General features: G+C 38.8%; 1 protein-coding gene across 2 annotated transcripts in view; it reads right to left on the reverse strand.

Annotated features, from left to right (window-relative positions):
* The window catches only part of CDKAL1 (CDK5 regulatory subunit associated protein 1 like 1), a 418797-nt gene that overhangs the window by 102336 nt on the left and 292521 nt on the right, over positions 1 to 23940 (reverse strand). For both annotated transcript variants that reach the window (XM_051610858.1, XM_051610859.1), the window contains exon 12: positions 13251 to 13431. In XM_051610858.1, coding sequence (XP_051466818.1) covers positions 13251 to 13431 — 181 coding nt within the window. The remainder of the gene's footprint in view (positions 1 to 13250; positions 13432 to 23940) is intronic.

Consider the following 23940-nt stretch of genomic DNA (forward strand, 5'->3'; position numbering starts at 1 on the left):
TAGTTTAACTATTTATACATGTGGATCAATATACATGTGTATATTCTTCTTCCTAATAAATTTTGATGCATACATGGTAAATATCGATTAGTGTACAATGTGTTATATTCAGCAGTTTACCTCCAAGTATGGTGGACATTTCTCCCAACTTCAATTAACAACAGAATGATACATTCATAATTAATTCAATTTATATACTCTAGTCTTTTGTATACTCAGTTCTTTCTAAAAAATTTAGAACGGTTTAGAAAATTTATGAGCCCATTCAATGTGCTTTTTATCTAAAAGAGGAATCACTGAATCACAGAATTGTCATGATTGGAACAGACGTCCAAGATCACCTAGTCCAACCATCTACTGAGGCGGGGGAAGGGAACAACACAACCCATCTGAACAAAGAACAAAAAGAAGCCCCACAACCCTACACATACCACAAAACCAACACCACCACACAACCCCCAAACCCACCAAGCCCACTAGAGCATGCCCTGAAGCGCCACATCTACATGTTTCTTGAATACCTCCAGGGGTAGTGACTCCACCCGCTCCCTGGGCAGCCTGTTCCAGTCCCTGACTACTCTTTCTATAAAGAAATTCTTCCTAATATCCAGTCTAAACCTCCCTTGGTGCAACTTCAGGCCATTTCTTCTTGTCCTAAAACATATAAACTTCATGCACCTTTACTAGTTATATTAACCTATAAAATGATCACAAACATTAAAGAGATCCTGTCTTCAGGATTATGTCAACACAAATAGTCATGGCTTAGCCCATTTTACATTTTAAATACAGATTCTTATTTGTGGAAAAATACAAATATTTTCAAATAACAGCATAGAATCTCCATAAGATCATCTATCAACCTATTGGAAAATAATTTCTTGAAGGATCCATTTTCAATTTAAATAGAAGCATTGCAATTTCTTCCTTCTTACCTCCTATATAATTTCAGCTATGTAATACAGACTCTTAAAACTCACATATTTTACAAATATTACTGAATTTGATTCCTTCTGGTACATTTGAGTTCCTTAATTTAGTTTAGGATTAATGTTTGTTATTCTTGTAATTTTTCATAACAACATCTCCCCCTTAGTAGAGGATCAATTACACAAAATTTATTCTGAAGACTTCCACAAAGAAATCCTTAATTTAAAAAAATGCCTTCAACACTATTCATCTTGAGGGTCCTTAAACTGGGAATAGTTCATAAATGCTCTGTCCCACTTGTGGTGGATTTTTATGTCTGAAATTCACACTGAAATTTTCATAATCTATATGAGATGGGCATTTTCTAAGAATGTCCCTGAAACTAATTAGTAAGACTGTTTAGCTCGAAAAAATCTTGTAGAACAAAAGCACCCAGCAGAAACTTGACCTGGGGTATCAGTCATTTTGAAAATTAGATCAACACTAAATCAGAAATGAAGTGATTGGTCATGAGGGACAGACTGATTTTGAATATATAGAGTTAGTGCAACCAGTTATGCAGTAATATAAAGCAGAATGATCTGCAAACTATGTTTTCATAATGAAATGCAATTTTTACATATACATACACACACACACACATACAGTAAGCCCAGGACATATATGGGCTTACACATAAAACCAGGACTGACCAGTCTGCAGTGCACTCTTTTTGTCATACGGTGAGATATCTGTGTGATCTACTGCACAACAGCAGTCTAGAAATCACCAAGCTTCCCAGCATTCCAGAAAGAACAAAAAGAGCAGAAGAGATGTGTTCCAGAAGGTACGGTGGTACAAAAAATTAGTGCTAAACAGTGCTCACATGCTTGCTGTGGGAGAGACCACTCGTGTACCCACGACACACAAATTCACCAGACACACAAAAAATTGCCCTATTTTACCTTAATCTATTATTCAGATCTCCACTCTACTGCCAGTTTTTCAGCAATTTCAAGTTCCACATGGATTTTTAACCCAGTGACTGGAGGTGTAGAAGCAGCAATAAAAACAGTGAAAGATAAGCATTTGAAAGCACTCAGTGACCTGATTAACTGTAATGGCTTTCAAAGAGTGTGCTTGAGATACCAAAGACAGATGAAATTCAGGAAAGGATCGCTGAGGAACCACCCCAGGATATTCTAGTGTCCTTCTCTTGCAAAGCCCATTTTATGGGCAATCATAAATGTTGCATGACTTGTAAATGATGGACAAGCTTATTCAACGCTATATTAAAAAAAAGGAATTAATGAAATCAAATGCTTATTACAAAACTTAAAATACAAATTGCAAGTGAAAAAAAGTAAGATAATTATGTTGATAATATTAATATATTAATATAAAAATATTATTAATATATTGATAATAGCCATGAAATGAACACACTCAAGCAGAGCCTATTTATGCTAGGCAAAAAAGACAGTAAAGTAGCAAAGCTTACACGATTTCAGTAACATAATTAATATCAGACCTGGATAGGTTCTTAATTTGCTACCTATGTTAAGTCACAAACTAAAATCTAACCCATGTTCTCATTTGAGGAAGTCCAGAATTGACAAAGCCAAGAGGGTTTGTTTTTTTTCTGTTCTGCTGCATCCATCCAGTTCCAGGGACTAAGCTATGGATAATACTCCCTTATGTCTATAACTGCTGGCACAGTTTCCAACTCTGAGTAGACTGGTTCATAACATGTATTAAAATTCTGAATTGAAAAAAAGAAATAATTCCAGTATCACAGAAGTTATCTAACTGTGATTCAAATAAAAGTTACAAAAAGACACAGTTAAAACTTCTTCTGTGATTCTTCCACTTCACTGTGAGCCAATGAAAAGAAAAGGACAAAGAATCAAAGAATCCATAAACACAACACACAGTTGCCACAGAGGCACCTTCTTGTGCGAATGGGTTCTCTAGACGTCCATGGATTTGGATGGAGTTGTAAGAGAAAACAGCAAGCCAAAACCAGTTATATCACTTGCTGAAAATTTAGGGTATGAAATTTTTCCATAAACTGAAGACTAGTGCTTATGCTGAATCTGCAATAACTAACAAACTCAGGACATCAACAATCTGTTCTATTTGCCTAAGGCAGGGTGACAATCACCAACAGACAGACTTGGTCCACATCAAAGAGGGTGGAGGCTCCTGTAAGCAGATCAAGACCGCAGGATTACATTGATACCAGATGAACAAAGACCCTTCTGAGGGACTTCCCAAGCACTCACCTCGAAGCCACAGGTTAACTCTCCACATCTGAGCACACAGCTGGGGCTGCCCTCCTAGTGCTGCTTCACTGGTAAGCACAGGTGAGCATGCAAATGAACGCCAGTGACTAAATGAATGCGTTGTGCAAACAGCTATCTGCTTTTAAAAATAACGGCTTGGTTCTGCTAACAACAACAGCTTAATCAGTAAAAGGTGCTTGAAGAAATTTTTGTTTTGCTCTCTGCCTCCCTTCAATTCCTTATCAGGGAAGAGGGAATTTACAAAACAGTCCTAAAATTTTATGTAGGACTCTAAATTGAAGCCCCAGATCAGCGTACATAATTCATAATCACTGGTAATGGAAAAAGATGCACAACTTTCCACTTTCATTGCCCTCATCACATCTGTCTTACTGATTCAATCCTTGTAATTAATGGCAGTAGCTTCCAATATACTCCTTGTATGTGTGTATTCCTGCAGTTTGTAGTGTGATTTACATGTAACAAATTTATGCACCGAGTTTATCCTGATACCATTTTATATAAATGTCTTTTGAAGAACAATCTTGTAATTTTCAATATAATTATGAACTGTTTATGTAGGAAATACAGACCAAAATTATCTTCTGCATTTTTCACTAAACTACATTTTCATTTTTAAAAAAATTTTTGGAGAAAAAGACTTTTAGAGAAGGGAGAAATTTACCTGAGATGCTCATCACATATACATTTATATTGGAGGTAAAAACTGTTTTTTCCCTTAAAATCAAAGACTATTTCACCTTATCCGTAGGGAGCATCTTCCTTCTATTCAGTGCAGGAGTATGTGGTTATCCTGGTTTAAATATTAAAGGTGAATCCCAAAAAAACAGAGGACAGAATTGCTCTCAAATATTCCCCTTCCCCCTCCCAAGGGAAGGTAGAAGGGGAGTAAGGAAGAGAGACTTAAACTTTGGAAACTGAAACTCAAAACAAATTTACTGTAACACGAGGAAAAGGGTAAAACGTGGGGGAAGAAGTGATGAGTATTTACATACAAAGCAGATCTCGATGATGCAGGGATATGGGAAGGCAGGGCTGCTCCAGGGAGAGGTCAAGGGCTCCTCCCAGCACCCGGTGCAGTTGGATTCTGGAGCAAGCCCGTGGGAAGCTGCAGGAACCAGCAGCAGCCCCGGCAGGGAGAGAGGAGCAGGAAGGGAGAAGGGAGCGGCTTCTGGCTCTCCTGGCTTTTATAGGTTGTGACAGGGAGTGGGCGGGAATACTGACCCTTCCAGGCTTCCCGGGGCCTAAAGACCCTCTCTGGAGCTGCCCAACACCCTGATGGGGTCTCCCAAACCATAACAGTGGTGTACAAAACTCCTGATGCTATTTCAGCTTTTTTGTAACTCAAATCTAATAATTCCATCAAGGTTTCCAGATGGACTTACACTGGAAGGAGGCTGGGTAACAAATGCTCATGGCCTCTACAAATCTTACATGACTATACGTGCCTAAAAGTATTTATTTAATATTGGACAGTCAACGTGTGGGCTGTACACGGCTGAATCAACCCAGAAAATTATATGACATTAGCAGTAGTTTCAGATTCCTTACAAATTTGGTAAAAATTTCTGGCTTGACAGTGAAATTTAGAAAGAACACTTGCTCTTCCTTCATTCTGCCTCTATTATCCAAATTTTATTTTCCAGTGTCCTTTAGTTCTTAACAACATGGCCTAGATTAAACCCATAGCTGTACATTTATTTTAAGATATCTACATTTTCAAACTGAATTTGAATAAACTGAGTTTGTTGGTAATTCTCACTCTGATCAGTTTCTGCTTCGAAACCAAAGCAAAACTCAAAAAAAGTAGGACATGAACTTAGTTTTCCAAGTGTATTTCCAGATTATCCTTGAGCTTTGACTTGCCTTCTCAAGCAAGACAGTTGTGCTCTTTGGAATTGTAATACTTCTACCAGGTGTCTAAAGTACACCAGTGCAAGATGCAAGAGCCATGGCTCCAGGCTAGAGTAAAAACATTTTTGTCCTTTCTCAGCTGTCTGACTCTGCACAGCTCAGCTTTGAATGTACAATTTACCTCATTCCCCAGATTCAGCTGTGAACTGAGTTTTCAGCAGCTCCACAGAGAGATCATTTATAGCTTTCCAAAAGGGTACAACCGATTGCAAAATAGGCTGTCTCCCACAATAACAAAACAAGATTTTTCATTTCAGCACCTGATCAAATAACTTTAAGTGGTTTGAACTTGAGCTGAATCTAGCTCTGAAATAAAACTGCCTTTAAACTTTTGTAAAACTCTATTTAGTAGCTTTGTCTAACCACAAAAAACCTATTCACAGGTGCCTCAGCTTAGTGGTCAGGACAAACCAAAACCCAGAAAACTGAATTGCTCTCTGTTACTCCCCTCAACCCTCCCAGGAGAAGACAAAAGGGGAATAAGGAAGAGAGACTTAAAGGTTGGAAGTTAAAACAAGAACAGGTTTACTGAAAGAAGGAAGGATTAGTTACACATGGGATGAGGAACAAATATACAAATCTATACAAAACCTGATCTCACTGAGCACTGGTTTAAGTGTCTGTTTGTCCCTGGTGGCAGAACTGACACAGGAAAAGGGTTCACAGCTCTTCCAAGAACCCGACGGATGGCCACGAGAGCACGTGGTGAGCATGATGACAAAGCAGGAGCCTCTCTCCAAGACCTCCAAGCACAATGAAGCAGCAAGGAAGAAATGAGCAGGAAGGGGAAGATGTCCCATCCTCCTGGCTTTTATAGAGTATAGCAGGAGATGATCCTGATCCTTTCCTGTTCTACCTCCCCGATTCCTCAGGGTCCTTAATGCCCTCTCTCTAGATCCTCGTAAAAAATACCATGAAATTGGCCTGCATCCCCTCAAACCATAACAAAAGGTAAATATCTTTCTTTGAATTCATCACACAAACCCCCAGTTCTGGCTGTACACCGAATGGTGAGAGCACTGTGGTAGAATTAAATTTACAGCAGATAATAACTCAAATATTTTGACCATTTTTAAAGCAGGGAAAAAGGAGGAACTGGTCTTTCACAGGTCTGTCAGTTTATATAGTTCCTGGAAAAACAGGGAGGAAAATATGCTAAACTGTTTGTAAACATCCAGAAAGCAACACAAAGAGCCAACACTGACTTGCCACTAACCCACACCTATATCAATCAAAATTAATCCCATCAGAGAATAGCTGGACTTGTAGATAAGAGAAATCACAGCTATACTGATGGTTTGTAAGGCTTTCTGCAGTACTTCACATGTTCTCATAAAAAAAAAAACAACAACAAACATAAATAAAACTAATACAGAGCAAGTACAAAACTTGCTGAAAAATGTTAAACTGGAATACAATAGTTCACTGACAAATATGAAGGATTATATATTTAATTTTCATCATGGTCTGCATCCCCCTCCAGCTTTCACATTTTTAACTCTCTGATCCCAAACTTGCCGTAAAAGTCTTAACTCAGGTCTTTATTCTGGCAGAGTAGCAAGCAGTAAATAAAAGTGTACTCCTGAAAAAACAAAGTATAGTACAGAGGTTCAGCAGTCAAACTTGGACATTAATCAGCCTTGGCTTCTCTTACACATAAAGTACATTCTGTACGTTACACCATGCATTATTGCATGTGTTGGGCAGGGGTGTGTCAGAGGTCAGGCATCTTTGATAGACCAGAGGTAGTTATCACAGCTGCATCTAATTCCTGGGGCATGTAATACCATTTAGTCACAGCACTTAACAAGGGAGCTCAAAGGTAGTGATGGTAGATCAGACTAGAAGTATTGTTGAATAAATGACATTTTCCTACTCACCTTTCTTTCCCTTTTCTCTCCTTTTTGCTTACCCTCTGATCGCCCCAGCTCTATTTCTTAATTTTAGAAGAAGAACATCATAGAATCATAGGGGTTGGAAGGGACCTCGAAAGATCATCTAGTCCAATCCCCCTGCCAGAGCAGGGTCACCTAGAGTACATCACACAGGAAGGCATCCAGGCGGGTTTTGAATGTCTCCAGAGAAGGAGACTCCACAACCTCTCTGGGCAGCCTGTTCCAGTGCTCTGTCACTCTCCCAGTAAAAAAATTTGTTCTGATATTCACCTTAAACCTCCTATGCTCCAATTTGTATCCATTACTCCTTGTCCTATCACTGGTCATCACTGAAAAAAGCTTAACTCCATCTTCTTGACACTCACCCTTTAAGTATTTGTAAACATTGATGAGGTCACCCCTCAGTCTCCTTTTCTCCAAACTAAAGAGACCCAGCTCCCTCAGCCTTTCCTCATAAGGGAGATGTTTCACTCCCTTAATCATCTTTGTGGCTCTGTGCTGGACTCTTTCCAGCAGTTCCCTGTCCTTCTTGAACTGAGGGGCCCAGAACTGGACACAATACTCCAGATGCAGCCTCACCAATGCAGAATAGAGGGGGAGGAGAACCTCTCTTGACCTACTAACCACACCCTTTCTAATGCACCCCAGGATGCCATTGGCCTTCTTAGCCACAAGGGCACATTGCTGGCTCATGGTCATCCTCCTGTCTACCAGGACCCCCAGATCCCTTTCACCTACATCCCTACATAATCCCATGGTATGATCTTTGGCTTGGCCACCAGTAAGCTAAGGCAAGAAATATTACTGATTCTGCTGTGCCTGTGAGTACTAGAAATAAGGGAGATAGATGTTCCTTTCCTTTCTGGGCATTTAAATCATGTTACATAATCAACACCATGAAAAGTTGCACTCTCTTACCTACAGACGCTTAACAGTACAATTGGTTCTATCACATATTGCAGAGTACATGAAACTCTCTATATAGAGTTATTTCTAAATCCATCCTTGACCTAGCTCTGACCCTGGCTTCCCTAGGCACACTGTACCACACCAGTACCCACTAATGCCTGAAACAAATGTTCAAAGGCAAGAGCAGCCCTCATTTCTCATCTTCCCTTTTGGTCTGCTCAACGGGGGGTTTATTAGCCTCTTCTTTCATGGTATTACCTCAAAGTTCAGGTGCGCTCCCTTTCCTTTAGAGTTGTGAAGAGACTAAAAGGTGTCCCTTGCACAAGCAATGCTATTCCAGTTGCCATCCTGATGCTTAGAGTAAAGAATTGCGAAAGGAGAGGACAGTTAATACTGCCTGATGCAGGAATGTGGTTATTTCTCAATCTACCAGGGACAGTTGGGTGACAAAGACAATTATTTAGTTTGAATAGGTAAGAGGACATGAGCTACCATAGAAGATTCAGCTGTTTGTGCATAGAGATTCAGAACTACAAAACCTATATCCATCTCTCAAAGGAGGAACTAAACATCATACAGTATCTGCTGGTACCCAAGAATACCTGTTTCTAGCGCCTTGAAAAATTTTAATTGGTGACGAGAGATATGGGGGATCTGAAGCCACTCAGTCATGATAGGGTGTCAGGAAACCTCTTGGAAACCTCTTACAGGGTTTCCCCTTTAAAGGTTGCAAAAAGGAAAGCAGTTTAAGAAAAATAAACAGCCATCATAGAATAAAGGCATAAAATGCAAGACGGTTGGTATGCACCCACAGAAATGGTGAAATACAACTTCTCTGGCAGACAGCACTGAGAAGGTGTATATGGCATTGTGCTACCCTTACAGAAAACAAAGTCTCTTAGTCCATTATGCAAAGCCCCTTCGATTGATAAATACAGTGACAGATCTAAGTGATGGTTTGATTATATGGAGGAGGATACAACGTCTGACTAAGGATATATTTTTTTTTCAAGTAATGATGGAGTATACTTAACAGATAAAATGCCCAGGAAAGAGATGGATGAGTCTTTAGATTAAGGAGGAGTTTTGTCTGGACATGATATTTGGGGCTGGATGGATGGCAGAGGGATAAACTACCTGCAGTGTGGTTGGATGGATGTAGCACACTCCTACACAGGAAAAACAGAATATAGGCCTGGCCATCCTTGAATCAAAAGTGACTGACAGCCTAGGGCAAGCACCAGTTGGGATGAAGGCAGCTGAAAACTGAGCTTTCAGTGTAGACACCTGCCCACCATGGACATGGCATGCCTACCATTCCCTTCACATACTGAAAGACCTAAGTAACTCCCTGCTGTCCACCAAAAGAGAAAATATCCTGTACCTTACCTCTATTTCTGAAGTAAATAATTTCTGAGATCACACAGTGGCTCAGTTATGAAGTTTGTAACTTGGTTATTCACCTCAGTATAATAAGCACAGTGCTTAACATAACTAATACAGAGAGAAAAATTTAAGGAGACAATTTTCACAGGAATTAAAGGAAAGGTTCAGTAGTTGATTGACATAAAATTTTCTAGCTGGGTGCAAGGTAATTATTCAATGATATATAGAAAAAGACAAGGAAAGAGATAGTTAGATAAAGTGAATATATAGTCTTTTATCTATCACAATGCTTTAAAAAAAAATATCTAATAATTATACCAATAATTGAAATGAAATTGCTTACATGTAGAAAGACTGAAATCCACACTACATCTGAAGGTAGTGTAAGCATAAAACTGCAGTCACATTACTACTCTCAAAACAGTTGCCATCTCCTGTTCTCAGCGGAGATGAACCTAATTGCACCTTACTACCATACCTATTTTTAGGTGATTTCCATGTGATGGAAATAAAGCTGATCCTGAGATGATGATGTCCCTCCCCATATGCTTTCAGAAGCTGTGATGGCTCAAATCTCAAGTACAGAAAGAGAAATCTCACAAATCCCCACACAAGTACCATCTACATTGAAAATATAAAGGTCAGTGAAATGAAAATTATCTAGAAAATAACATGTTAAAGATCCTTAATTTTAGAGAAAAAAACTGATTCTTACACAGACTTAAAGCATTCTGATCCTTTGCAATGCTGCTAAATATAAAATCCCTATCAGACATGTCTAAATCATGTTTCCTTACATTGCTTATTAAAATATATATCTGACTAGAATCTGTAATTGAAGTTACACAATTACCAGTACCATCCCAACAGGGAAATGCAGAAATCATCATCATAATCTACAAATCACCATTTCACAGCTAGCACACTTCAGAGTGACAATTTCCTAGAGATAGCCCACAGGAGATAATGAATATCCAGACTCATCTCTGAAACAATGTATTTAGCAGCAGGTGGATAAAACTGGGGTAAAAGCCAAGTAAAACAGAATTGTGGGGTAACGTTAAAGTTCTGAACATCTCGACTAAAGATTTTTATGTAAATGACTCAGCATTACTGCAATTGCTTATTAAAAATATATATATATAATCATGCTTTATTTTTCTTAGCTGTGCTTTATCATTTTTCTAAACTGAAGACAGCATTCATGACAAGCATAACCTAATTGATGGTTCTGAAATGATGAGACAATTTAGACAGATGTCTGTTTCTCCACGGACATTTTTTCTCCAGGAGAAACAAGAAAGGCCTGCAGCCGTAACTGTCTTTTCTGAATTTATGACGGCAGATCTGTCCATCTGGATTAGTGTCATCTGCCCTTTTAGAAAAAAATATCAGTAAGTGTTAGGCTTTCAAAGATAAATTATCTATGTGAAGGAAAGATTTCATGTTGACCTACTCATTTTTTTTTTTCCATTAAGATAAACCTAAATAAGTTTTTTTTCCCCAAAAAACCTACAATTATATTTACAACTTCCATCAAAACTACCCAATAAAAAATTGAAAGTGCTAAATGCTACTATGCTTAATACTCCATAGGCTGTCCATAGAAGTGATAAGGTATTCCCAAAAAAAGCTAAATTAAAAGGAACTGACAAGGCAACTATGTTATTATGGCAGCTACGATACTTGGGCAGTCACCAAAGCTGTCCTGAACTAGCACCGGGGAAGTGGAACTCACTGAAGTGGAGCAGTTTGCAAATAGCAATAGATTTGTCCCTTGCAGAAGTCCTGCAAAGTCGAAAAAAACATAGGAAATACACCCAATCTTTGGGGAGAAAAGGCAAGAATAGCAATGGTCAAACAACTTACTCGTGGGTTCAGTATCTGTAGTTGAATAATACAGCCAAAATTCTTTTCATAGAAAGAGATCCTACCAACAGATCCTCCTGCAGAGAATGCTGCTATGAACATCACATAAAAAAGCACTAGCTCACAAGTTCAGGTTGGTAATACAATGTACACTCAGACACTAGCATTGAACACATGGATGTCACTTTGTGTGCTATTTGTTTCCCTATCCAAATGCAATAAATTAACAGATTACATGGATAATATTTTATTGAAGGATGAAGGGGTAAGAGTGCATAACATAGATGGTAAGGTGCTACTTCCTTGTGCTGGAGAGAAAAATACTTAAGTTACTCTGGGCAAGGAATGACAAATGAAATGCCTGTCCATTCTTGGTAATGCTGGAAAGAGCATCAGCTTCTGTCTAGAAGTCATATGAATATAAAGTATAAGAGACTATCACAAGCTCTTCCTGCTCTGACGAGTTACTCTCAATTTCTACAAAGAGATAAATTTTGTTTCATAAGATGGTTTAGTGGTTAGGGGTTGTAGGATGGATGGTTTGACTTGATGATACTGAAGGTCTTTTCCAACCTTGATGATCCTATGATTCTGTAAGAACAAAGGATCTCATAACACAGGATTTTTGAAGGACGACAAGGAAAAAAAGTGGGAGAAATAAAATCTAGTAATTACAGATTTTCATCAGCCCTGGATTAGAGGCCACATCTTCTTTCAAGGTTCTAATTCACTTAAAGCAGTAAGTACCAGTGCAACAAATAAGAAAGAATGTAAAACAGCTCTAAAATGGCATTACCCTTTTCTGAGTAACACTCCTAGTGACAGAACAGCTAATGTTCTTTTAATAATTTAGCTATTCACTTACTGTCTTCCCATGGCACCCAGTTAAAAAGTAGAGGGTAAATGAACTTAAGTTTGTTTCACCTCCCATGAAAATAGCATGCTTACAAACTTGTGAATGAAGGAATGCAAAACAGAAATGTAATTTATTTTTTTTAAGGTTCCTAATTTCAAAAAACTACATTTCTGCTTTTTTCATTTGCAAAATTTTTGAAAAAAGCATTTAGAGCTAATAAAAATAATTCAATATTATGAGTTGGTTACACTAAGTAGACTACTTCAACAGGAGCTATTTGTATCTGAAAACTCAGTACTTCCCATTATCAGATAGCCTACAATAAATAAGCCGTCATTGCTCAAGCTGTCCTTTTCTAAACAATAAACTGAAGAAGCCAAATATAATCTCACTTTATGTCTTCAGCAGCTGACACGTCCTATGGAATTTGTGGTACAAAGTTTTGACTTAATGTTAGTGTACCAAGATATATAAATTCAAATAAATGTTTCTTTATTTAAATGATCAACATTGTTGGCTGACTTTCATTCTTACACTGAAAGGAAATATAAACAATATTTATGCCCATAATAATGAGATAATAATGGGTTGAATCAGGCACCAGTATTGTAAACTTTCCTGTTTTGAGATTCAAATTACAAAAATCACAAATTCAATTTTGTTAAAAATAAATCAAACCATACCTTCAGATGTGATTGCTGTTATTATTGCTTACAAATAGCTATTTATATCAATAAAAATACAGTCAATAGCCATCTACCTTCTATATCAAAACCAGGCGGTTTTTCTCATGGGAAATTGAGATGACAATGCTGGTAGTCAGGTAGGGTTACACTTCTCAGTCAAAAACAGACAAAGGGGGAAGGGGGCAGGGGGAAGTAAAGGGGGGAGGGAAGGGAGAAGGGGGAAGGGGAAAGAGAAGGGGGAAGGGGGAAGGGGAAAAGAAGGGAAGGGGGGAAGAGAAGGGAAGGGGGAAAGAGAAGGGAAGGCAGAGGAGGGAAGGGGGAAAGAGAAGGGAAGGCAGAGGAGGAAAGGGGGAAAGTAGAAAGGAGAACCTGAAATCTGAAAGATCAGATGCCAGCTTGATCAATGGCCTTTAACATGTAGGCTGAAAGCAGCAGAGTTTAAAAGCAGTGTATAAGGAGAGTCTTGAGAAGAAGCTCCTTGAAAATTTGGTATTTCACAAATAAATCAAACAGATCTTACCACTGCAGCTGGAACTTGATGCATTTTTGCAGCTGGGGTTCCCGGGCGTGGATAAAATTGATTAATAAACAAGCTTGGAAACTTGTATTGTTCTACAAGTTTCATTGTTTCTTGAAAATCTTCATCTGTCTCTCCTGGAAAACCACAAATGATGTCTGTAGCAATTGTTATTCCAGGCACTCTGTAAAAACAGGAGAAAGGAACATTTAACTAAGGACATGCAAAAATCTTGCTCCCTTAAAAGCTAGTGTACATAGACTTATAGCTCTTCAACTTTATCAACAGAAACTGAGACCTAAAATGTTCTTTGGAAAAACAGTAAGATTTTAATACCAGTGCTTGGTAGTGAAAAATATATTTGGTACTCAGTCAAGAGCACATGGAAGACAGACACTGCAAAAAATACTAGATTAGGACTGTGACAGAAGAGTGAAAATATCTGGACCAACTTCTCCTTCATTCGAAATTACAGGTGATCAGCAGAGCCTGTGATTTTCTTGAATTCTTACTGCTTCATCCACAAAATATATAACTTATGACACTTAGCCACTAGAATTTGTAAACTATGTAATGCATTACAGTGCTGCTACCAAAGTAGAAAAGGATATCCAGAAGAGGGGACTGGCATGATGCATAACCTTGAAGTTTTGAACAAAACTGACTTTAGAGCCAATAAGACATCTTTTAGTCACAAGTTAATTTCTAACTAGGCACTTTGCAAAATCAGCTTATGACTTGCTTGAAAAGGAAAATAAAATACTTTAGTTTACAAATGCACAGGCACTGAGAGCTCTCTTGTTATTTAGCAAGGTCAACATTTCCACTGTTCCCCTTGGGCTGAATACGCAGAACTTTTCACACAGCAGCTTAAGAGAGGACAGCTGAGAGGCAGCAATGAGTGCAGCAGAGTGCACAGATGGAGGTGAAGGCAGGGGCCTTCAGTTGTGCTGTGCCACAGTGATAGTCTTAGAAACATGTCACTGAGCATTTTCCCCAGTGGTTGTTGGAGTAGCCATCCGTGCTAGGATTGAGGCTTGCACCCAGACTGAGATACTGGATGCAGCCCTCCAAGTCCCAAGTTGCAGGGAGACCCTGGGAGCTCTCTCTGATGCCAGGAGAGATGTCTCTCTGGCCTGCAGTAGCTGTGGTGTCTTGAAAGAGCTGTGCCTCCAAGCAGAGGAGTTATATGAGGAAGTCAGCAAGCTGAGCAGCATCAGACAAGTAGAAAGGGTGATAGACAGGACCTTCTCTGCAGCTCAACAGCTTGAAGAGCCTCAGCCCCCCTCTGCAATAGAGAAGCAAGTAGTGTCAAACCCCATTACTGAGGAAAGCAAAACCTCTGGATAAGGGGATTTATGGAAGCTGGTGAGTTCTGACACCAAGGATCTTGCCCTACCTTAGAGCTTACAACTGCAAAACAGGCTTGCCACCCTCAAAAGTAAAAAATGACCCAGATATGCCAACAAGCAAAGTATCTGGTCCACCTTATCCCTAAACCACACAAGACTACCAGGAAGAAGCAAGTCACTGTAATAGGGGGACTGACTCCCTGCTATGCAGGACACTGGCATCTACCTGTCAACCTCATCAACCATCTACTGCCAAAGGCCAAGATTTAGGATGTTGTGGGGCACATCTGGCCCTCTGACTGCTATTCCCTGCTGTTATTTTAGGTGGGCACAACTTATACCATGAGTGGAAAACTGGACAGGGGAGCTGAGGTGGTGTGTTTCTCATAAGGAAACACTTTCACTGAGGGTGACTGATACTGGCAGATGTTGCCCAGGGAGGCTGTGGAGTCTCCCTTCTTGGAGATGTTAAAAAGTTGTCTGGACATGGTCCTGGGTAACTTGGCTCTAGATTGTGCTAAGTGTGTGTGTGTGGGTGTGTGTGTGTAGACAAAATGACCTCAGAAATCCCTTCCAATCTCAGCCCTTCTTTCATTCTGTGACATGACCCAGAAAAATAAGTCCTACAACCAAGAAATTTACTGCCTGGTACTTTATAGAGCATTCCATGGGACCCAGGAGATATCAACTCAGTTTTCAAAATCGACACTAGCCAGCTGGATGACCACTGCCCTATGAGAAACTGGGAAACCACAGCATTGTTTTATATTCAGCCTGCTTGTGTTAAGTGGGAATTATGATAAGTCTCCTCTGCAGAGAGGCAGAAATTTATAGTACTCCCTAACAACAGAGATGTGTCTACAACACAGTTGATTCTACACTATCCCTAACAACAGAGATGAGATGTATTTACAACACAGTTGATTCTACACTATCAGTAACAATGATGAACTGGAGTAAAGATAATTTATAAGGAAAAGTAAGAACCTTATAATGATATTGGTGGTATCTGACTTAAAGCCGACCCTGCTTTAAGTGGGGGAAATAACTGAGACTTCCAGAGATCCCTTCCACACTAATTCTACAGTTGAGTAGGCTACAGGCAAGGGTACAGCTGAGACCGCTTCTTCTAGGGGTGAAGGGCATGAAGACCATTGCCACGTGCAAAGCTCACACTGGAGCTTAAGAAGGGGTCTCCAAGACTGTCTCCAACCTAAAGAAATGGCTGGAAGGCTTCTCTTCCCCTCATCAGGACAAGAAACAGTAGAACTGTAAATAGAACTGTAACTATAAACACATGCAATCCAAATGACACTTAAAAAGAATTTGAATGGCCAAAGAGAACAATCATTTCTTATTAGACAGCACATCACCACAGATAAAATAATGCTGTGGTTACACTGAGCGAAGAAACTTGAATCTGAATATCTGAAATAGAAACTTCTTGCAACAATGAGCTCTACTGGAACAGGAGAATCTGCTGGCAAAAAACACAAGAAAGGGGAAGCAGAGAATATTGTTCATAGTAATTTGATGAGGTGAAGTATTAGATCATGCATAGCTTATATTTACCACAGAAGCTTTCATAAAAACATACAAACAGTATGTGGTAGCAAGTATCATTTGTGACTTTTTTTAATGTAAAAATTTATTTAAGTATTGGCAATGCACCTACATTAAAGCAAATGTCCTGGGCCTACCTTTTACATATGCCTGAATATATAGTTAGCTGCACAGGAATTTATTAGACATCTTATTATTAGAATATTCTTTTACCTTTTCCTTATGAAAAATCCCCACAAAATAAACTAAATTCTTTCAGTTCCTTTTTGGGTTCACAAATTCAGACTCCATCATTTAAGATGAAGTTAAAACATAGCATTTGAATGCCAAATCAAACCAGTATAAAACTGAACATTTTCAAAGACTTAGCCCAATAATAATTGGGAAGCATAAGCTGAATATTGCACAGAACAGCAATAATCCTGAGAGCTGGTGGCTAAACAGCCTCAATTGCCATTGCTTTCTTAAGACTGACAAACTGGAAGATATGACGTTCTGCTTGATATCAAGTAACAATAACATTCATTAGCTTTAAGGACTGAGTGAGCAGATGAGCACGGTATTCTGCAACATGGTTTTATTCACATTACAAATCCGTGCATTAATAGTAAGCTTCTGGAGGAAAAAGTACATTACTTATAAATTAGTATCCCATAATGTCAGCTGCCATTTCTCAGATCATGAACAGAGCATTCATTATGTTTGACAAAACCATTATAATGAAGTTATTTTAACCATTTTAATGACACTATTGGCAACAGTAAAATAATTTATTACCAATGGTAGTAGTAATACTATCCTTTATAAAGGTTTGGTTGTTTCTATAGCAACATGAATTCTAAGGTTCAATCAAGACAGATAAAATAAAATATGTTCTTCTCCATAACACCAGTTGTCATTCAGTTAAAAGTAAATTACATATTTTAAAAATTCATAAACTCTACAAATGTCTAAAATCCATTTGGTGATAAGGTGTTAATTATCTTTGTAATTAGATTTTTTCCAGGATGGAATTATTACACACAAAGAAAAGCTAGGGTATGAAAGGAGAATAAGGACCACAGTGTATTCAGCAACAGCAATTAATTACAGTTCAATCCAGTATGACTGCCTAAAATATGACATTGCATAGTGCATTTTAATATCACTGTTGATAATATTGTTAAAGAAGTAGTTTTAAAAGGGGAGAAAAGCATGAGATTTCACTCAGAATAAAATCCAGTTACTGACAAAAAACAAGCTCTTTAGCCTTTCTCAAAGCACTGATGAACCAAAATAAGTACAATTAGTTCCATACGTGAAACATGATTTCTTAATGAAAACAGAGGGAAAAAGATATAACTGCAGAAATATATAAAGCTCATATACACTTGAAAATTAAAACGATCTTTGCTCTGACAATCTGAAAGAAAGAATAACAAAATCCTTTATTGCTGTCGTGGTTTGGGCCCAACACAACAACAAAGGAACAGCCCCATGGCCTCTCACTCAACTCCCCACACACACTGTGGGATGGGGAGGACAAAGGCCAGCTAGAAGCTCATGGGTCAGGACAAAGAACAAGGAGGGTTCTTCACTGATCAAGGTCCCAGGCAAAACAGACAGCTTGGGGGAAAAATAATAATTTAATTTCACACTAATCACACACACCCAGGACACAGACACACACAGAGCAGGGCTTGCAGATGTTACCCCACCCCTCCCTTCTTCCCGGGCCCAAATCCCTTTGTTCCCGGTTTCTCTTCCTCCTTCCCCCCAGCAGCACAGGGGGACAGGGGATGGGGTTTAGAGTCACTTCACAGGCTGGGGGTTCCTGCTGCTCCTTCCTCCTCAGGAAGAAGGATTCCTTACAGTCCTGCCCTGCTTCCCCACGGGGTCCCTCCCATGGCAGAGAGTCCTCCACCAACCTCTCCTTCATGAGTCCTTCCCACGAGGTCCGGAGCTGCTCCAGCCTGGGCTTCCCAGAGTCAGGGGCTGCTTTGGGAACAGCCACCTCCCCTGGCACCAGGGTCTTCCACAGCTGCATAATCAGAGTCCACTGGCCACAAAATCCAAGTTCACTGGCCAAGCTCACCCCTCCTGGAGCCTTCAGGGAATGTTCCACCATATTCCTCCAGGAGTGCAGGGGGACAGCTGCCGTCTCGCCATGGGTTGCAGGGAATCTTCTGCTTGGGCACCTTCTTCCCCTTCTTCCTCACCAACCACCAGCCTCCCCAGCTCAGCTCTTCTTTTCTCCAACTGCTCGTTCTGCTCAGGTCTTCTCTCAGTTCTTTCGTATGTTAATCGCTGAGGCGATTTTATTGTCCCTCTAATGGCTCCTTGGCTGGGTTTGGAGCAGGGGGAGCTTCTCAGCTTCTTACAGGAGCCACTCCTGTGGCTCTTCCCCCACTACCAAAAACCCACCAAACCAAACCTCCACAATTGCATAGTTTCTCCAGATGTTTCATAGCTGTCCCAGCTATGAAATACAATCCAAAATTACACAAGAATCAAATTCTGGTGCATCAGCCAATATTACATCGCTTTATGAAATGAAATGCAGTTTATGTATTCTGAAGAAAACAAAGCAAAATACTGCTGAATATCCCCAGTAAGCATTTTGTAACATTTATTATATGAATGCATTTACACTACATGTAAAAAAATCAACATTTTCTAGGTTGAGTATAGAAAGAAGCTCCACAACACCTTGTTCAGTGAACCAAGGATACACAGTGGTCCTTATGAAAAATAAAATGATTTTTAAAAAGCAGAAAGTTGCTTCAAATATACAGAAGTCTGGATGCTCCTTATAGCCTAGCTAATGGAAGTGGTCAGTCTGTTTCAATACTTCTGAACATAAAATGACTTAAACTTCTCCAGGCATTTAAAACTCCGTGATCCTGACAAATGCCTAAAAAGATTGTGTGCAATTATTTTTCTGGGAATCATAAATCTTGTGAGATTTTTTTCTCTGAAGACACATGATCACCTCCATTCACTTAACTTTAGAAACTAAGAAAAAACAGCCACAAGTCGACTGTCAGTTTAAACATTTTACAATAAAATTATGGAATTTCAGAAAAAAATATTAATTTGAGGAATAATTAATGTAATGCATAAGATAATACAGCACTGATACTTAAAGTTCCTCAACATTCTCTCCTTTATGTCCCCTCTGCATGGATAAATCCCTTCCATCTACTCAAGCAGATTTATGCTCTGTCATCCTGTAATAGACCAGCAATACAACCATCATCATCTTGGGCAGTTCTTACCACCCAAAAAGAAGCAATTACTTCATCTTACAGTAAGGAAGTGTCCATTTTAGTGTGATGCTGTAAGGACGAGCACAGCTAGAAATTACCATGAACAAGTGCAGAGAGGACAGACATCCAAAACCCGACAGAAAAGAGGAATAAGTATCTTTGAAGGACACAGAAGAAATGCAAGATCTTACCCTCTACCTGAAGAGGAACCAAGTCAGTCTGTTAGGTCAGAGAAAAAAATGTTCTACTTCCAAAAGGAGTGGCTGATGCCTGGAAGTAAAGTCGTGGTTAAGTAAAAAAATGTGCTGTGGGTAACTACTGCCATGAGAATTGCCTCCTCTGAGCTTGTAGGTATATGAGTTAGCTCTAAAGAAGCCTGGAAGAAGAAATCAGTCTGAGGTGAGCTCTGTGCTACTACAGCTAGGTAGTTCCTGGAGCTCTGTTTGCTCAGGTATCTCTGTTGCAGAATACTAACCAGCAAACAGTGCAGACATACCTTCACAATAACAAATTAACTGAACTTCCCTGCTTTTTTCTGCTCAGAGGACTTAGTCACCAATGTTAGAGACAGAGAAATGGGACTAGCAGTGTATTACCATACACCAAATTTCTAACAGAGGGAAGTTAGAGAACTCTTGATGGAAGTTAACTTGGGAGTGAAATGCAAAATCCGTACTAATTTGATTTAGGAAAGACATACAAATGTCAAAAATGTCAAGCTGCCAAAAATAGAACAGTAATACCTGCCCTCACCCCATTTTCGTTTTCAGTGGAGCTTCATGGGGTTTCACAGAGGTCTAAGAAAACTAGCAGCAAAAGTGTAGAACTTGCTAGGATTCAGGTGTTATATGGATCATTTCATGTGGCTTTAGTCAGAGCAAACATTTCCTTTAGCAAAAATCATTATGAACCATATCACGCTCAGGGAAGAAATTATGTAAAGGAGCTAAAATGCAATTCATTCTCACCTTCACCTACCATGTGGCCACCTGAAATTCTTTTGCATGATCACATATTCCTCCTACTTCCCCTCCAGGAATTAACATTTAAATTCAGCAATGACTTAAAGCCATCAACTCACTCCTAACCAAGATACCCCACCTCCACACCTCCCAGTAGAACAAAATACTGGATTAGAATAAATAGCTACATGAATATATTTAAAACACTGTATGTTCTTACAAAAAGGTACATGAACTGCCTGGGAAATCTACAGTAGTTAAGGTCAAAACAAAAAACTATATGACCTAGCAAATTCTTTATTCATAAATTAGAAATTTGCATTGAAAAAAAAATGTTAGGAAATAAAAGGGCAATTCTTATGAAAATAAAACCAATGTACTCTGAAATGTTATTTCAGCCTCATATGTTATTTTATATTTTAGAACCTTTCTGCAGTATATGCCTGTTTAGGGAACATGCAAATGAAATGAACGTTAATGGATAAAATAATACGAGGTTATCTGAGAGTTGGTCTTTCAAGCATATTTGCAAAATCTATCAGGCATCTCAACATGCCATTTTGGTTTTGAGCTGAAAAAGATGTTATGTTTGCATCTTCCCCATGACCACACACAGTCCTGCAGAAGCTCTTCCCCCCCCCTTTCTTTTTTCTCTGCAAGGCCTGGGTCTTGTGGGATTTCTGACCTAATCTTGAATTGCTCACTGAGGAGACGAAGGAGTTGGAGCTAGCACAAGAGAAACAGACTGCTCAGCTGGAAGCACTGCCTCTTTGAAAGGCTAGTAACAACATGAAACCTCACCCTAGTCTCTCGACTATATGGAGATTAACCTGAGAACGGAGCCACAGGAAGATCCCCACACTTTCAGGAAGAGATTCAGCCTATTTCTGATCTGAAACCCTCCTATGATTCTGCCTCTCCCCATGGCCTATGAATGGAGCACAGCACAATATACTCTTAATTTAAGTGTCCGGAGTTAGGGGAGTAAACCTGAACATAATTTCTGAAGAAAGGATTTTCAATCTTTTTCAGTCTATTATTCACCTTAAATTATGCAATGGATGTACAGACTTCTAACAAATGGATATCCACCGACAATGTTTTCCTTAGTAATGTTTTCCATATGTGTTTAAAAGTAACCCAGGATGTACAAGTTCAAACCTCTGTGACAGAAAAAGGAGCTCTTTTAAACCCTCGTATCAGTTGCTCAACTGATTTACACATAGAGTGAAACTGGAAAGTACCTCGGTTCAATGACAAAAGACATTCATTAACATTTCTGTGTGAAGTCTTTTAAATGATAACAGATGAAGCATTACAGGCTAGATATGAACTATCATTTGGCAAGACTGCTTATCCAAATGCAGATATATATATATATATATATATATATATATATAAAATGAACATTAATACTTAAGAAACTGATGTAAGAAAAAAAGCAGTACTATCAAGTTCACTGCAGAATGTATGTTATTAATTCTTATATACAATTCTGTTTAATGCTGCCATTTCTTTTTCCAGTGTTCACTTGCTCTAGACACATAATGACATCATCAAAATTATCAGGACAAATAGTAGAAGATTTTGCATCTAAATGTTGGATAAGTAGGGAATCCAATCCAATCACAAATTCTCAAGAAAGGCATTTAAAACACTGCTATAAAATTTAGCAACAAAAGTACAGATGGCAAGACAGGACAGACATTTGACAGACTGCAATACAATATAAAAGAACAGAAAGGTGGCAAGATACTAGAGTGAACATGGCCAGGGAGTCAAACCTCTATAAATATAAATATGAATATGAATATAAATATAAATATAAATAATGTAATGTATAAATTTCCCCTCTACTACAGTTACCATTAATATCTTTTAATTCAAGCTTCGTTTAAGTCTGACGGACCTTATATTTGCTTCTATCCAACTGTTCATCAGATTGAGCCAATTGAAAAGATTAATTTACTGCAGTTTGATTGAATTTCTATTAAATGTGTAATAAACTGTATTGGAAAAAAGCTAAATGTATATTGCATCCAGACGCTGTGTGCCAGATACAATCACATAGAGAAACAGGTGAAAGCTGCGGCCTCACTCTAAAAAAGAAAGCTGCTTATATTCAGTGCAAGAAAAAAGTTTATTTAATAAACTACCATGCTTAAACATCATTATTTTTTAAACTGTGCTGCATATTAGTCATTCAGGCCTTCTGTTCTGATTACTTTTAGCAGATTTGGACCTGTTCATGGTGTATATATTTCTATTAAATACAATAGCATGAGATTCCACCCTGGCAGGACACCTGCTAACATCTTTTATTCATGTACGTGTTCCCACAGCAAAGCAATTATATTATTTAAAATATTTTTAAATGCTCTCTATTACTGCCTCTCACAACTCCAGGTTGTCTCACAAATCAGTTCTCCTTCACCTCGCAGTTTGTCTGCATGAAAGTGAAGAGAACTTTATGTTATTTTTTGTAAAAGTCTATCGTGGCTTCATTTATAAGTCAATTTACTTGTTTACTTTCACTCAACTATTGAAACACTGAATACCAGCAAATGTTTAAGCAGTATTTTCTTCATGTGTGTAAAATGCATAATTTTAATACTTTAAAAAAATCGTTTTCACAGCTTATGTCCCTGAAACTGATGCCTAAGACACCACAAACAAGACAAAGAAATGGTAGTGCCACATTGTTATTGTTTTGTTGTGTTGTTTGTTTTTGTTGTGTTTTTTTTTTTAAATAATAAAACAGACAAACAAAAAACAGACACGACCACAGAGAAACCTCTAGAGTATTTCTTCAGAGTACCCTGCAGGTTTCTCTGAAAAAGGGTGTATGCACATACACACATGGAAGAATTACTGGCAAGACCATAAATCCTACCATTTAATTCAGAGGTGACTGGTAGTGAAGAAACTTTAGATTTCAGGGGTAGCAGAAATGACATCTTAAGCCTAGGTCAACTACAGAGTCACTGCATGCATTCTGCAGCAACTTCCAACTGATTTGCAAGGGCAGCTTAAAAGGCTGGTTTTGAGCTTCGGGGTCATTAGTGGGTTTTATGTAAGTCACCTTACACAGGCTGTTCAGTGGTAGCTGTGACCAAGATGCACAAACCTAACAGCTCTCAGAGCTTAAATGAGAGTGAGAAGGGGTATTTTTTTATGCCTGTTCTTTTCCAAGCCCATCTCTTGCCCACAAAAGAGCTCTTTCAGCACCCGGGCTGAATGACACCTGGAGGCAGCTAGGAGGCCTAATTTCCAGAACTGAACTTAAGAAGGTATAGTCAGGGACTGGGTCTGTCTGTGTTGCTGGGGAACAGTGACTTAGATAAAAGTGCATTTCATAATGAGCACAGCTCACTGCCTGAGGATGAAGAAAAGCACACAGTTTTACTCTCTTTAAACAATTAGTGAAGATTGCTAGAGCTCCTATTAGATGCAACCCAAATGTTTTATAAGAAAAATTATAATACTTCTCATTATCAATTTTCCTAAAAAACTCAAACAGTTAAGGCTTGGACTAACTTCATTCAAATATAAGGTGTTTTGCTCTTCC

The sequence above is a fragment of the Apus apus genome, chromosome 2, assembly GCF_020740795.1.
Source record: "Apus apus isolate bApuApu2 chromosome 2, bApuApu2.pri.cur, whole genome shotgun sequence".
NCBI lineage: Eukaryota > Metazoa > Chordata > Aves > Apodiformes > Apodidae > Apus > Apus apus.